Below are 16,722 nucleotides of genomic sequence, written 5' to 3'. Positions count from 1 at the left end.
ATTAAATGCTAATGTATTGAGGTGTCATTGGTAGTGCTGTGAAAACAATGTTCAATTTCATGTTCAGATAAACAGTTTTTTTTAAAGCAGGAATTCAGGCTCAATTAAATGACTCGATATGCTTTCTCTATTTCCTGGAGGAAGCAAATAAATGCAGAATGGTGTGACATACTTATCTACATTTAAGTCATTTCTGTTTCTCTTAAAATAGAGACTGCCTTGAAATTTCCTTAGCTGCTGGTGTTACACATGCATGTGCTGATGTCATGCAATTTGTTTACAGACCTTGTTACCCAGAGGTTAGTATACGAATTAGCTCAACAATCACTTTCTGGCAGTGACAGTTCAGGCCCTGGTGTTCTACCTAGTAATCTTGAGTCAGCTGACAAAAAGACAGAAATCTGAGCATACCCTGAGATCACTTCCTCAATTTATCCCTAAGTGATTAGTGTGACACCCAGTAGCTCAAGGGTCTACCAACAGCTTAGCCTCCGCTCATGGAAGGCCACCCTTTGAAAACTTTTGCGGTGCGATTTGCATGCAACATTTTCCAAGGAGATTGATGAGTCTCAGCAGGGACACTCAGGTTTGAACAGTAGTCTTTTCTGGAAGATTGTATGACCAGATTTTTTTTGTATTTGTTTTTACTGCTTATACAAACACAAACAGGTATGTAAAAACAGCATGTCATTTAACCATCGGGCAAAAAAAAATAAAAATCTGATCACAACTTTGTGATTACAGTGCTAAGCCCTGACAGTGCTTTGGGGTGTTATACACCTTTTGTGTTTTGTAATAAGGAGGTTGCGTTGCTCTTTGTTTGTTTTTCAGGTGCAATGGCAGCACGTTAAAAAACCAAAGCACAGCTTCCAGGCTTTCGCTTTCAGCTGGAAGAAAGACCTCTGCTTTAGCCCTGCACTTGAGCTGCTTGACAGGCCAGTAGATTTATGCACCATCAGCTGCTTCTATATTAAATGCTACACACATAGTTAAAATTAGAAGTTAATCAGATCAGGTTTCCAAGAGTGGATTCTGCTATACATCCCTCAGACAGGCCGGATCCATGGCCTGGGCTTCCTAGCGCTAATGGATAGATTGTCTGGCAGGAACACAGACCTCTGCTATTCCGTTAATCCAAAAAATCCGCATCCACTTGCTATCAAAACACCTAATTATGTTTGTGGTATATTTTGAGGCACTGTTGCACTCCTCTAGGAAAGAACTCGCAAAGAAGTAGCACTCTGCAAAAGGCAAAGTGTAAACATGCAATTTGCTTTTATAAAAGATAGTATATTTTACTGTGGATTTAGTGGCCAGAAAGAGAGTGTATAAAAATTCAGAGGTGTGTTGTTGTTGTTGTTGTTGTTGTTGTTGTTTTTCTTGGGGGGAAGGTAGTGGGAGAAAGACAGCAGCTGATGTACAAGCCCAACCTATACAACAACAGGATAGCCATGATTCGTTGTTGTTCTCTTGCAAATGCCATATCGGTTCTGGACTTTTACTTTCAGGAATCAGTATGAAGAAGAACAAATACATAGATCACACTCACCTTCATTTTAATTGGGCAGCCATTTGTTCATCTTTGATTCTGAATATTTCAACCTCTTAGCTGAGTAATGATGCCCACAGAAAACTTGCATCCACGGGGTAAACATTGGTTCAATGTAGCCCTCCATATGCTGCAGCACACTGTCCATTATATACTCCAATCTATTTATTATGGTTCTTACTGGTGCCTATCCTTCATTCTTTGGGCCCCATGGGATGAGTGATCAATTCCGATTTTATTAGCTTTTTTTGAAATATGTGCTTGTGAAGAATACATCTAAATTCAGCACTGCATCCTCTAAATTTGCAGTGTTTGGTGTATTTTATATTCTCTTTGAATTATTCGATTGTCTCTGCTTGAAAGTGCATGGGTTTGGCATTATTCTTCCATTTTAGTGGCTTTAAGTTGACCTGTGATAAATCCTTGTTTTCTCAAGTTGCAATGTTTTCCCATTTGAGGACAGCTGAATAAGTTGTCTAAGTGTCTGAGAAATTAGGTTTTGGACTTATTTAATGAGAAGTGAGATAAACCATTTGTCATGAGAGCACATTATGGCAGTGAATTTCACCAAGTGCACAGCAAAACATTATTTGTAGACAATTTTCTGTTCAAAAGTGTGCTAGCCCTTCCAAGCCAGTCAGCTAAAGTAGGAAACAATGACCTGTGCTCTCATACAATCTGCAATAGGAGCACTGTATTAACAAAGGACTCTGCGATTACAACCTTAAGAAATAGTCTGTTACAAGATGCTGAAAAACATATCTCTGTATGCATCAGTGGCCGAAAGTGCTCCCTGTTGCACTTTGTAGAATGATTACAAGTGTTTGCTTCACATTCAGCCATTTTCACAGATCTGTGAAAAGATGGATAGTATTACTGCAATGTGCTGTGTACAGTGCCACTCTTGAAGACTTCTTAGAAGCCCCAGCAGGTGCGGCTTGCTCCAGTTTAGCAAGTGTTTGCTGTTAGGACCATATCATTTTATTACTCCATTTCTGCAAAAAGAAGAGACTCTGGCTTCCTACCTGCTTCCAGGTGCAGTTAAAGCTGACATTCCATTAGAAAGCCCTACATGGCTTGAGTTGTAACTCTTGTAAATCCTTGCTCTTGGTGAGCTAAACTAACGATGGGGGGGAAATGTAGCTGAAGCTTTTGCAATATAAGGGCTGAAGTTTGATTTGTACAGTCATTGTATGAATTGGTTTACCAAACTGTATATGACACGCATTGGTGATTACCAAGTAGGGAGGTAGAGCCTACCAGTGGGTTGCAATAAGGCTTTTGTACTCGAGAACAAATGGCTCAGAGCAGCAGCTGCTAGGTCAGGTGATAAGATTACTAGACCTTCAGTCCCTCACCAAAAACAATTTTATTGTTGGAACAAAAATGTTTTGATTTGTGGCTCAGGTTGGATCATAGGAAGATGCCAGTATTCCAAATTAGACCATTGGCCAATCTAGCTCTGTATGCCCACACTGACTAGCAGCAGCTCTCCAGCGTTTCAGACAGGGAGTTTTTCCCAGTCCTTCCTGGTGAAGGCAGGGGCCAAACCTGGGAATTCTTGCATGCAAACCATGTCTTCCACCACTGAGCGACACCCCCAAGAATGTACCTGTGTCCTGCTGAGAATATTGCACAAATTGACAAAGTTTGTTACTTGACAGGGTTATCCACAAGTGCTAGGAGTAGCAGCTGCCAGATCTGTAGAACAGAAACTAAAACATTCAGGTGGGACCTGCACTAAAACGTTTCATTGAACAGCACTCCTGTTCAAGATGTCAGCAAGCCACATGCTTTTCCAGAGTACTGTACTGCATTTCCCCAACACCACTGCCCAGCAGACATTCATTATGTCCTCTTAATGCATACAGTTTTCTTTGGGCTGTTCTGGGATTTGCACCCTCACCCCCTTGGGTTTTTAAGTACTTCTGCAAAAACTTTGTTTTCCCTTAGGCCTGCTGATACCTCCCTCTTGAGCATGGTTATACCAGGTCTGATGCTTGGAGAATGAGTTTTGCTATTAGTATATATGATTTGGTGTCCATGGAAGCTTGCCTTCTGATGCAAATAGCTGTCATCAGGACCATGGAAGGAGAATGGTTGAACTCTCCCTCCTTACCCAGTCCCATTTCTGTTCTCTCTCCTCCCACCTCCTGCCTCAGGCCAGCTGCTAATCAAACTTTTTAAAAGCATGCACATTAACTGCATTCACACAGTGTTGTGTCATTTCAGACTATAGAATTGTAGAAGAGCAGGAGCCACAATGTTTGTGTCAAATAGTAATTCAGGGCTGCTTGTGGGACAGCAAAAGACTACCTCATCCCAGGATAGCAAAAGCACTGAATCATGCTCATAACCAATGTCCACAATCTTAGCAATGTCTCCTTGAGTTACATGTTGGCCTTTATCTGGATGGGCGCACCCAGGGTGTGCTGTTTGAATAGGGAGTGGGATTCTCCCCACACACGCACACTTCTAAGGTGGATTTAGACCTAGCACTTGGCGATGGGTTCTTAAAGTAGCAAATAAGGGTTTTCCCCAAAACTATTTATTTCAGATTTCAAAGTACTTCTGAGCAGTTGCTTAGCCCTGTGAAAGTTTCCTCAACACTTAAAAGATTCTCTGAGAGACAAACAAGAAGAAGAAGAAGAAGAAGAAGAAGAAGAAGAAGAAGATTCTCTGAGAGACCAAGCAAAGCCTGTTTCTGATGACATTTTGAATATGGCCAGTTTGTGTGGAATTTCTGAAATGTTTATCAAGAGCACAGAACTTGGAAATACTTTATGGCAGTAAGAAAGAACAAAATGCAGGTATTAAAAACAAAAAGCCAGCACAATTAAGGAATCAGTGGCTTTAGAAAAGAAATTACACACAGAGAATGGACTGTTCCTAACCAAATATCTTTATTTTAGCTTCAAGGATGCAGACATGAAGCAAGCACAAGTCAAATTGTACTAAATAAAAAGTTAATTTTTCTATCATCCTCTATTTGGCTTGCAACTGAGCTGTTCTGACTGGATGTTGACTTTTAAATACCCCTCTGACCTGTTAGCACAAATTTCTTGGCATTCTCTTCTCCCTGTCATAACTTAATGTGGGCATATACCCCCTACATAGTCACCCACAAAAGAACATGTTCCAGGGATTTTCTTGCATCCTTGGGGAACCCACCGACTTTCATTAATTTTTAGAGAAGCTGCTCAGGGAACAAGCATGGAGCAGTTACTTTCAAAGGGGTTGCTGACAGATGAGCAAATAAAAATAGCTGGGGGAGTAGAGATCAAATGAAGAACTCCATAGCCTCAGAACAAACAAAAAAAGCCCCATGGATCCAAGAGTCTATTATTGCCTTGCATTAGTGGTTAATTGACTAAAAAAAGGAAGAAAAAGATGTCCTGAAAACCATAGAGGCCATGCAGGGGAAAGGCACAGATAAGTATCTATCACACCCTCTGGGGCCAGTTATCTCCAGTCCTTAATCCCAGGTATGTGAGATCTAGCTGAGAATATGCAGTGATGAGGAAGATACCTTACAAATTTGTCCCTATTTTCCTAATCTGGATTGTTTTGTTAACGTACAACTAGCTGAACTGAAAACATACTGAAAGTCTACTGGCCTTTCTCCTGGGTGCCAAGTAAGGCCATCTATTTTCCATTTTGTTCCCTTAATCCTCTCCACGTTTAAAAATCTCAAATCCAAGAGAGATTTTATCTTGCACCCCTTTTTAAAAAAAAATGTGGAGAGCCCAACCAAGTTAGTTTTGAGTTAGTACAGTCATGTACCTACCTCTGAGCTCCAACTTCTTACTGGGCCTCTGGATGCATCAGAATACAATTCAAGAATCTGGAGAAGAGAAAGCAGCTACAGGCGCTTTTCACATAAAGTTCTTCACAGGTGCTAGTACTGGTGGAAATATGACTGGCCACATCATGTCTGACACCACCAGCAGGCAAATGATGATGATCCAGGAAACAGTAAAGGGCCACCATGAAAAAATTCCCTTGGATTTTTGCTATTGTTGAATGGCTTTAACAGATCTGCCAAAAGGTAAATCTTTGCCACTAGGAGGCTCTGCAAGAATAGCTTCTTAGGAAACATATGGTAATTCTTTACTAAACAACTAAGATCTGAGGGCGGAGAGTTACATACTATTGTTTTTGTATTAATTCCATTTTGGTATATGGTTATTTTTCCGCCCCACCCCCTTGTCACTGGATGTCTTCCAACAGCGGTTAATTTCCTCTGAATGGGAACAAACATTCTGCGGTGTTTCTAGTGACAGATTTTGACTTATAGCACTCTAGGTCTATGATGTGTAGTTTTCCTACCTAGAAACATAGTGTTGGAAGGGGCCACTAGGGTCATCTAGTCCAACCCCTGCAATGCAGGAATCTTTTGCCCAATGTGGGGCTCAAACCCATGACCCTGAGGTTAAAAATCTCATGCTCTACCGACTGATCTATCAAAATTGCCAGTGCTTAGTTCTCAAATATCACGAGCCTTCTCATGGCATTAGCAGTACAAGTAATGACATGTTTTTAGCTGGCATCTCTATTTTATGCTATCTCTTCTTCAAAGGCAAAATATTCAGGAGCCTTTTTAAAAAGCTGGAGCTGTTCTTAAATGCTACCAAATATATTTATAAAAGGCTTTGTAAAAGTTGGGACCTACAAACCTCATTCATTGAATGCTTACTGGACTTTCTACATCTCTATGCTGTATACAGGAGTCTCTTGTGACTAGCATTTAGCACGTTTTAGAAATTCATTTGAGAATGTTAATTCTCTTCCTTCTTGTCACCTGTCATGTTGGCTCAGATGATCACATTAAGCTTTTACTTCCTTGCTCTATATATTCCTGTTCATCTGTAAAAAAAATACCAGATGAGCAAATTCTGTAAGAAAATCCTCTTACAGAATTGATTGCCATAGGATATTGTGATGTCTCTTAGCTGACCTCTACTGCTGATTCAGAACTTATTCAGGGCTACATTTGATTGGGGAAAGATAAAACTCTCTTACCTTAGCAGCCTTCTTGGAATCCAAACTCAGTATAATAAGGTCAACCACAAATAAAATGACAGAAAAATGCATAATTAAAATTGATAATTCAGTTTAAAAATGCAGCTTTTAGTTCATATTTATTCTGCATCATCAGTGACCGGAACTAATAGACCACCATTACATAAAATATGAAAAATAACATGGCAACATCAGCCAGACTTCAATTCTGTGTTTTCTCAATGCACTGGAGGCAACTGCCTTGAATTTTGCGATTTAAACAAACATGCAAAGTGAAAGACATACTATCAAAGGACTAAGTTCATGTTGTGTAAAAGTCTATAGCAAAACTCCCATTTGATTTTATTGGTTTTAGGTGAACCACCCGTCTGTTAATGAATGCATTTGTTCCTTCTCAGTTTTACACTCATGATACATCAAATTCATGAGATAGTAACATTTTTGTTACTAAATAGCCCGTGGATCTTTTGAAAAGTGGGTCTTTTAAAATGTCCCTTTGTTTCTAAATGTGTGTCACTAATCTTTCCAAGTAATATATGAAGTGTTTTAATTAAAAATCAAAATTCCTTGTAGATTCTCTCATTGTTGGTAAATAAACAAGGAGATTTTAGAAAAGTGACTTGTCTCTCTGGGTGAATTAAAGAATAGCCATGTTACTGTTGAACTACTTGTAATTCCCTAACTCAGCCTTGAGGCATCTAAAATTGAACCACAAGCAGCACTTCTATCATATTGCTTCTCCAAAAGCATCCTTATTCATTCAACTCCTGTGTCCATTCAAACCTGGAAAGGGATGTAAAGTGCATGTAATGTGCATAAAACAAAATGTAAGAACCCAAATAGAATTTTAAAGCACATGTACACCATAGATGTTCAGCATGCAGGCAATCCTGTTAAAATAGCAATTCAATGAAATTTTTGAATGTGGTTTGCATAATTCATCATATCCATAGTTAGTGGAAGACTTTACAGATGGACCATGTTTATTTAACAGCACAAGACACACCCATGCATTAGAATGAATCCTGTCTTACCTCTTTACCAGGGGGTTTCAGATATTCCTTTTCCCACCCCCACCCTTCACCCAAATGAGTTTATTTCAAAATCTACCAGAAGAAATGTTAGTTGCTACAACAGATTTAATAGTCTGTCTACTTTTCATATCTCTGGCAAAGTGCTTCATGAAGCCTTCATAATATTTTCCTAACCCTCTCTGTATTACATCTGTCCCTGTCCTGGAGACAGCATAATTGTGCAAACATCTCAGCTATTCAGGTAGTCGTCATTATTGTTTGTGTCAACAGCATGATTGGTATGTACCTTATTATAATCTTGGTGTTGGGTTGCAAAGGTCCTCCTCTCTTCATCTGGCTGAGTCTAATTCCGTCATCTTCACTAAGATCTAAAGTTACACCAAGTAAAGGTTGCCATTTACGTGGAACACTGAGGTTGCTAAAATGACTCCCTTAGGTACAGTCTATGCTATTTCTTCTTCCAAGGACACAGTCAGGACAATGCAGAGGTTTTTGCCAAAGCAAATTAGAAACTCTTGATGTACAGATATGTGGAGTAAAGCACCAGTTTTGTTTCTCCTTACCAGTTGTTATGAATATGTCGTACTGTTACATTGATGAAGCTATTCTTGAGTAATGTGAAATTATTCAAATGTGATCTTAGCTTCTTGGGTCAATTGGTAGCAGGGTGATTCAACCTTGCATCGTCACATTTTTGACAAATCTGATTGTTAAAATTAACCACCAAAGTTTGCTGGTAAGCTACATCCTGTTATAACTTTGTTCCCATAAGTGTAGAGTACCCAATGGAGACTGAAATGCCCAGTACAAGGTTAGTTATATTACAAGTGTGCTAAAGTGTCTGTGGAATTGAGTTCTTTAGGGTGGCAAGGAAATTGGTTCATTGGGATCTCTCATTTGGGTTATCTGAGAGTGTTCCCACAGCTCAGAATCTTCTTAAACTAGAATAGATCCGAATTGTAGAGAGCCTGATGAGCTTTTACACCAAGTGATGTATCCAAGTACAGCGGTACCTTGGTTTACGAACTTAATCTGTTCCGGAAGTCCTTAAACCGAAACCGTTCTTAAACTGAGGTGCGCTTTCCCTAATGAGGCCTCCCGCCACCGGTGCCCTTCCACCATTCGGATTCCATTCTTAGACCAAGGTAAAGTTTGCAAACCGGGACACTACTTCTGGTTTTGCAGAGTTCTTAAACTGAATAGTTCATAAACAGGGCTGTTCTTAAACCGAGGTACCACTGTAAATCCTACTCAGAGCAGACCCAATGAAATTAATGTACCTAAGTTAGACCTGTCTATCTATTTCACTGGGTCTGTTCTAAATAGGACCAACACTGTAAACAACACCCAATTTTGATATTTTATTACGGCCCTCTATCCAAGGATTTCACTGTGGAGCATTTTACTGGAATTTGCATGCAGCAAAAGAGTGAAAGAAGAAAGCATGTCTTTGGAATGTTGTAGCATTCTAAAATAAAGTCAAGATCCAGCTCTTCATTTCTGGTTTCAGTGGGTCTTGTAATTTCTAAGGTTATTGTCATGTTAAGATCTTCATCACCATTTTCTTTTATTCAGGCTGCAGTGCTAAGGACCCTTATTTCCAGGAGGTAAAATCCACTTCCTGAAGTAGTAAATGCTATTTGAGAAGTTCAAAGAAATGAATAAAAACATCTTAAGGAAAAAGTAGCCCCAAAGTAGACTTTGAAAATTGAGCTATAAACATTTCCATTTAAACATTATCGTGTAATATCCCATATTACATGGTAATAATGTAATCCTGACCTGCCTTCCTATTTAGCATGTTTCTCTATTATTATTATTAAACCCATCTTTTCTCTCTTGCATTTCTTTCTTGATTACTTTGGTTATCTTCCTATTGTTATTGTTAATCTCCAGTTTTTACTTTTAACGTCTTCCTTTCTTTAGTTTTGCTCAGCTAGGGCAGTTTCTACTTTCGAAATTATTTACTGTACTTTCTTAAAGATACTGAGACTATTCATTTCATTTCTGTTCCATACCTAGTAGTTTAGGTATTATTATTGTGATAAAGAATTGATTACTATAATAATTATAATTTCTATTTATTTGTTTGTTATTTTTATATCCCACCTTTCTTCTAAAGAGCTCAAGGTGGTGTACACAGTTCTGTCCCTCTTCATTTACTCTCCACAAAAACCCTGTGAGGTAGGTTAGACTGAGAGGTAGTGACTGGCCCAGTGTCACCCAGTGAGCTTCATGGCTGAGTGGAGTATTCAAGCTTTGGTCTTCCAGGTCCCGGGGCAACCCAGGCAGGTGGGTTGGGAATAATAATAATAATAATAATAATAATAATAATAATACCTACACATACACACACACCCAGTGATATCTGTAATGACAAATCTTTACATGGCCAAGAGCGGCATCACTGCAGTCAGGGAGTAGTGCAAACTCCCGGCAATACTGTGCCACATTGAACTTATCTATTTAAAGAGCTAACAACTACACGGAGCAGGAGAAAGTGAGGTCACTTCTACACCAAAACATTTAAAGCACACTTAACACTTGTGGCTTCCCACAAAGACTCTTGGGAACTGTAGTTTAAGGGTGCTGAGAGTTGCTTATTGCTTTATTTATATATTATATTTGTATCCCACCCTTCTTCCCAAAGGAGCACACAGCAGCAAACAGCAACATATTAAAACAGTACAATTTAAAATCAAATAAAAAAACTCACACATTTAAAACAATTGCTTTGAAGCCCCTTACAGAGCTGCAGTCCCCAGTGCCCTTAACAAACTTTAGTTATTGGGATTCTTTGGGGGACGCGATGACTGTTTCAAGTGGTATAAGAGCGCTTTAAATGTATGGTGTGGATGTGACCACAGGCAGAGAACTGGATCGAGAGCTGCCAAGCCTAAATTTAGGGCTCTTCCTACAATGCATGTTTGTTGCAGGATTTGCAGTACAATCAGGGGCAGCTTTTCCTGTCCCTGCAAGAGACTTTGGCAGGGATGGGGGCCAAATGTTTCCTGCCAGCTGCACAAATATTACTAGCCATGGTTAAGTCTAGATATCTGTCTTGGTCCAGAATTCTTGGAGGTTGCCTGCGCTTATAAGAATAACATATGCTTAAAAAAGCTTAATCTCTAGAGGACCTTTCAAAAAGTTGAAGGGGCTGCAGCATTGTATTTTCACTTATGTTTTCATCCAGTGGTGATACTGCTAGAATTGTAATAGTGCCGTCCTTTCCATGGCATGCTGTCTGCCTGACATTCAGTTTTCACCATCCCAATCTATTAAACTTTCTCATTGGTTCCCCTCAGGGCGAGGGAAGATAAAGTGAATTATGTTTAACATACAAGCCTGATTGATGTTGTTTCCTCTAGGTTTACAAGGAAATCCTGACCAAGCTCTTCTCTGTGAATGTCAGCATACTGGCTGGGCCAGAGGAATGTCACAGTAAGTGAAGAAGTTCTCCATTGTATGCATAATCACCCAATAAAAACGTATGTCCGTCTCCCAGTAAGCTGTGCTTATTATTGTTTCTCCCCTGCCCTCAATACTTAGGACCGAGCGGAAAACTTCCAGCCTGTCACTGACCATTGGATCACCAGCCAGTGGAGAGTTTAGCAGCAGCAGCAAAGCATGTCGCAGTTATTCGACTTTAATTGAGCCGTTATCCACTGACCCTCAAAGAGTAGGTTAAACACTTCCTGTTCCCTTTGCATTAATTTTGGCAAAACGTTGAATCCTGCATTGAAATTCCAGTTTGTCTGCATTGGTTTATTTCTCTCCCCCCCCCCCCCAATTTAAAACATGTCTGGCTGGGGTTGGGGTTTTTTTTTTTTTTTGGCATCTATCAATGAGAGGATTAGAAGCAGTCATGTGGCTACCCTGGAGCTTAGCCATTTGTCATATTCTTCCAAAGACATTTAAGAAAGGACAGTTGGATCAAAGCAGCTACTTAGTATAGAGATGGAGAATTCAAAACATCCAGGGATTTAAATGCCTTTCAAGTTGTTGGGGGGAAAGTGTGGGGAGAGATTACATAGGTTTCTTTTTATAAGATTCTGCTAAAGTAAAAAAGCATATATATTATCAGTGGTAGAATTTTTTTGTACACTATATTGACTAGTAGGCAGTTTCAGGCAGCCCCTATGGAATTGGCTTCCTTGTAAAGAAGTTTTAGCGACATAAATATCTCTTGTACATTTGTAAAGTTGTGAATGCAGACAAGCACGCAGGTACCACAAATCTTGAAAGGAGCATGCAGTCTCCCAAAAACAAACACAGCATGCCTACAGTTCGAAGCTTGTTCTTTCCAACTCCCATCCATGTCTGTGTTGTTCACAAGTTAGTATCCACCAGCCATCAAAAGCAACTGAAGGTTCTTCTAGCCATTAATGACCATTGAATAAACTCATTTAGCAAAAAGCTAAACAAAATATATTTATTGACACAGGTGCATCCATACGTCCAAATCTACAGCAATCAGCATAATTTGCCAATGTTTCCTTCCTTTTCAATAGTTGATAGGAAGAAATCAGTTGTAAAAATGTAAAAATATTCTGATGACTTGGTTCTTCATCTGTCAAAGGCAAGAGTTCCTGCTTATTCCAGAATCCCAAATTTCTATATTGCAGCTGAAATACTTTCCAAAAGGAAAAGGCAGATTTCCCCAACTGGTGTCCATCAGATATTTTACTGGCTGGGGCTGATGGTAGTTGTAGTCCAAAACATTTGGAGGGTACCAAGTCAAGGTAGACACTTAAGTACCAAGGACTAGGTCTGGTTTACATGGTAACAGTCATAATATGATGGTTACCACATAATTAACTATTCCTGTTCAGCAGCTCACAGTGCAAGTTAGTTGATTTCAATAAGTGATGGCAAGTGGCCAAAAAATATTTTGCAGTGGCAAAAAATTTTTTAATGTAAGATGCAGGTGTTAAGCCATTAAATACCTATGTTTCACATTGTGAACAAAATGCTGCCATCTAAAGTGGCCTCCAGATGAGTGCAATAATAGCATGTCAACTGGCACCAGGTCTACAACACTCGAAGTATTTTCTCCAGAGTAACACCCATTAGATGGCTTGAAGATTATAGCATAGGTGGTTTGGAGGATTATAATATTTAAAAAAAATGGAAGAGAGGTATGCTACAGATCAAGCAGTAACTTACAAATATTATTTGCATAGCATATTTAATGCACAAAGTGCACTGTAGCAGCATCTGTTTCCTCAGTGGTTGTGTAAATTGTTAGCCTTTCCTTACACTTTTACAAATGCAAAAGTGTGACTTGCCCAAAGCCATGTGTCGATTTCATAAATTTCAGTACTCTAGTTCTATGCCCATCAAATATTTATCTACGTTCTATAAATATTGTTACAACAGCTTTGTAGAATGGTCATTCTATACAACTGGCTAATGCAAGACGTTTGGAAGAGATTTTGCTATCCCCAGGGGCTGCACTGCATGATTTGAGTCTACATTAGGTCAAGTCCTAAACCTGGGAACAGCACAGGTAGGGAGGGAGAAGAACCCCATGCCATGCAGGGTTGTGTGCCGCCACAACTCCCCATTACCATGACCCTGTGAGAATCCCAGGTTGCTGACCTCTTATGATGGGACAAGCAGATGAGCCATATGACTTGTTGGAATTAATAGCATTACTTTGGCATATCTAGGACACACGTCTAAAACTTCAAGTGGAGATGCCTTAAAACAGTGATGGCCAAACTTACCCCTCCAGCTGTTCTGGGACTACAATTCCCATCATCCCTGACCACTGGTTCTGTTAGGGATGATGGGAGTTGTAGTCCCAAAACAACTGAAGGGCCAAGGCATCACTGCCTTAAAACCACAATTCATTCATTTTCTTCCATACAACTTCCTTTTTGCTTTTTTCTAATAAGGGATTTTTTAATATATTTTATTTTTTGGTATGGAGAGCATAAATCAGGGTTCTTAGGAGAGAACTGTATCATAGATAACATAGTGTGCAAACTCCAGATAAAGTTCTTAGAAGTTATTTTTTCCTTTTGTCAGAAGTGAATGATATGCAGCTTCTCTAGATATTAAATAGATATTAAATACAGTGACAGCAATATCTCTCTTTTTTTTTTTAACATACAGATGCAAAACCCATCAAAAAACCAGACTGGATCCACATATGAAGCTGCCCCTGTATTTATAAAGGTACGTAGCATAATCTAGACAGCAGCAGCTTGAAGCCAAAGGTGCTGTGGCAGGAGTGGAAGGCATTTTTGCTCACAGGAGGCAGGTTGCTAAATCTCTGTCCCAGGGTTTGATTGCTATACAGTATAGGAAATGGAATGCTGGGCTAGACATCCTTTGCAGGGCTTTGTGTTAATCTGCTTCCCCTTGGAATCTACCTCCAGATGTCCCCTCTTGTTCAGTGATATCTCTTTGAAATATTCTCCATATTTCAAAAAGTGAAAATCTGCAACTGCTAGAGGTTTTATTTACAATTAAGTGGTATACAAATTCTTTTAGAGCCAGTGTGGTATAGTGGTTAAGAGCGGTAGTCTCGTAATCTGGGGAACCGGGTTTGCGTCTCCGCTCCTCCACATGCAGCTGCTGGGTGACCTTGGGCCAGTCACACTTCTTTGAAGTCTCTCAGCCCCACTCACCTCACAGAGTGTTTGTTGTGGGGGAGGAAGGGAAAGGAGAATGTTAGCCGCTTTGAGACTCCTTAAAGGGAGTGAAAGGCGGGATATCAAATCCAAACTCCTCCTCTTCTTCTTTAAATAATACTGTTCATTTCTTCTTTATTTTGACAATCTCTATACCGTTGAATTACAAAAATCTATAAGCAGTGTACCACCACGGGGTGAGCTCCCGTTGCTCGGTCCCTGCTCCTGCCAACCTAGCAGTTTGAAAGCACATCAAAGTGCAAGTAGGCTCTGGTTCGCCAGAAGCGGCTTAGTCATGCTGGCCACATGACCCAGAAGCTATACGCCAGCTCCCTTGGCCAATAAAGTGAGATGAGCGCCGCAACCCCAGAGTCTGTCACGACTGGACCTAATGGTCAGGGGTCCCTTTACTTTTTATAAGCAGTGTACAAGAAAATAAAAATCCAATTCCAAACTGTTGATCCCTAGTTTCTCTCTAAGCAGGGTAAGTGTGGGAAAGTCTTATGTCATGCATATTTACAGTACTTTTTAACTCCTTCAGGGTCTTCAAAACATTAGCACTACCAACGGCCAGCTAGTGGTGTTTGAATGTCGAATACGGGCATCACCCACTCTTCAAGTTCACTGGTACAGAGAGAACAATCAAATAATTGATTCTGCAGACTTCCGAATATTGAGAAAAAGTAGGTTTCCTGATTTTTTTTAAAAAAATCTTTATCTACTACCCAAATTTCCAATTTCAATTCATAAAAGAAAAAAGATTGTTTCTATCCATGAAATTTAACACATCTAAACAAACTGTAATCTGCAAAAATGTCTCACGTTTGTGCACAGTGTTCAGCAAATCCTGTTGAAGTCAATGAGACTTAAGCAGCCAATAATTGAATAGCACGGCAAACCTAACAATTAAATATCTACTTGCTGAGCAAAATGCAGTTAAATATTACAAGCTTCTACCATGAAACATGTAGTCTGATACTACACATTTACTCAGATCTCATTGATGTTTCAAGGAAAATACGCTATTGGATTAATATATGTATGACTGCATTATAACCAGGTGTTTATGGGGTTGTGTGACTGCTGCTGAACTGCATCTCTCCTGTTGGTGTCCATGGTAACGTCTAGTAAAAGAAATACATGACTGTCCTGCTCAGCATTTCCCCATTCTCTGCAAGTACCAGCCAATGAATGGGAACAGGGATAGAGGCGTGCTGAGCCAATGCCTTTTCATGTGTTTTCTTTTGCTAAGGAGAGTTTAGCTGATATTGGGAAGAGACATGTGGATTGGCAGACATTATGTCTGCATAATGTCTAGTTAGCCCCTAAAAAGCTTTTATATTGGCCTTCTGGTAATGAATCTTTCAAAAGTGTGGCCCATGGACTTAGGCTGGGTACATAGGACATTTAATTCTAGAATCAATGGAGACTAAGTATTTGTTTTTTTCTACATAGTCCACACACAATCTAGATTTTTTTGCCCTTGCAAAGCACTTCTTGAGAAACCAGTATATTTCTGAAAATAAAAGCTCACTGCAGATTTATTCTGCATTACCTCATAGTGTGTCCATTTGAAACAAGATCAAAATAGATGCAGATGGTCTTGAGTCTTGACAATAGGTATGTGTGTCCAAAGGTGCCCAACGTTGTAGGTAGCGTATAGCAAGATCACGATCACCACTTCAAGGGGAAGGTTTTCAAACACATATCATGTACCCTCTTTGGACAACAAGATCTGAAATCAATTTAGATTAAGGTTACCAGATTGTTTTCAATGAATCCGGGGACACTTTTCAATGTTAATGGATGTTGTATGGGGACTGATTTGTAAATCCAGGGACTGTCACCGGGAAACGGGGACATCTGGTAACCTTAATCTAGATTAAAAGCACGTGAAGGACAAGCATGTCTAATTCCAGACTGAGAGAAACTACATTTTTGTGCTGCAAATGAATTAATGTGCCCACACATTCTTGATTTCTAGTTAATTAAGACAGAAAGAATGAAGAAAATTGCTCAAGCAAAATTATATGCAAATGTCTCCTTCTACCACAGATACATACGTAAAACAACAATTAAACTATTGTGTATTCCTGGTGTTTTGGGGCCTAATGCTAGCCTAGGGTTGACAGAAAACTAATTTTCCTCTACAGCCTCATGTAAGGCCAACAGGTCTAGTAATGCTGGCAAAGAAATAAGTGCTTAGTTGTATCTTAAGGTTCACAGCTTGTGTCTTTCAGATCTTCATTTTCAGTAGGCTTCACTAAACTATTAAGATCAATAGTCTTTCCATTGATTGAAATGCAGTACAGATTGCACTCTTGGCATAATTTGATTGAAACCTAAGGTCAAAACCTAATAGTATTGACTATTGTTTAAGTGTTTGACTAAGTGGCTTTGTCCCAAACCGTACAGGAAAATATTTTATATGCAGTATATGCTGAGGCACTGGAGATCAGTACTGAATAAGAGCAGC

At 39.6% G+C, this 16,722-nt stretch overlaps 1 protein-coding gene across 1 annotated transcript; it reads left to right on the top strand.

The window, feature by feature from the left end:
- The first annotated feature begins 423 nt into the window (after positions 1–423).
- On the top strand, positions 424–15,813 carry LOC310752664 (palladin-like). The gene is made up of 5 exons (XM_083593556.1): positions 424–586; positions 10,974–11,046; positions 11,155–11,284; positions 13,726–13,788; positions 14,788–15,813. The coding sequence occupies exons 2-5, from the start codon at positions 11,039–11,041 to the stop codon at positions 14,950–14,952; spliced, it is 366 nt and encodes a 121-aa protein (XP_083449682.1). The 5' UTR covers positions 424–586; positions 10,974–11,038; the 3' UTR covers positions 14,953–15,813.
- Positions 15,814–16,722: the final 909 nt, after the last annotated feature.

This window comes from Podarcis filfolensis (assembly GCF_964270895.1).
Source record: "Podarcis filfolensis genome assembly, chromosome: 2".
Lineage (NCBI taxonomy): Eukaryota > Metazoa > Chordata > Lepidosauria > Squamata > Lacertidae > Podarcis > Podarcis filfolensis.
Note: the sequence above shows the minus strand (reverse complement) of the source record. Positions and strands in the feature narration are given on the sequence as shown.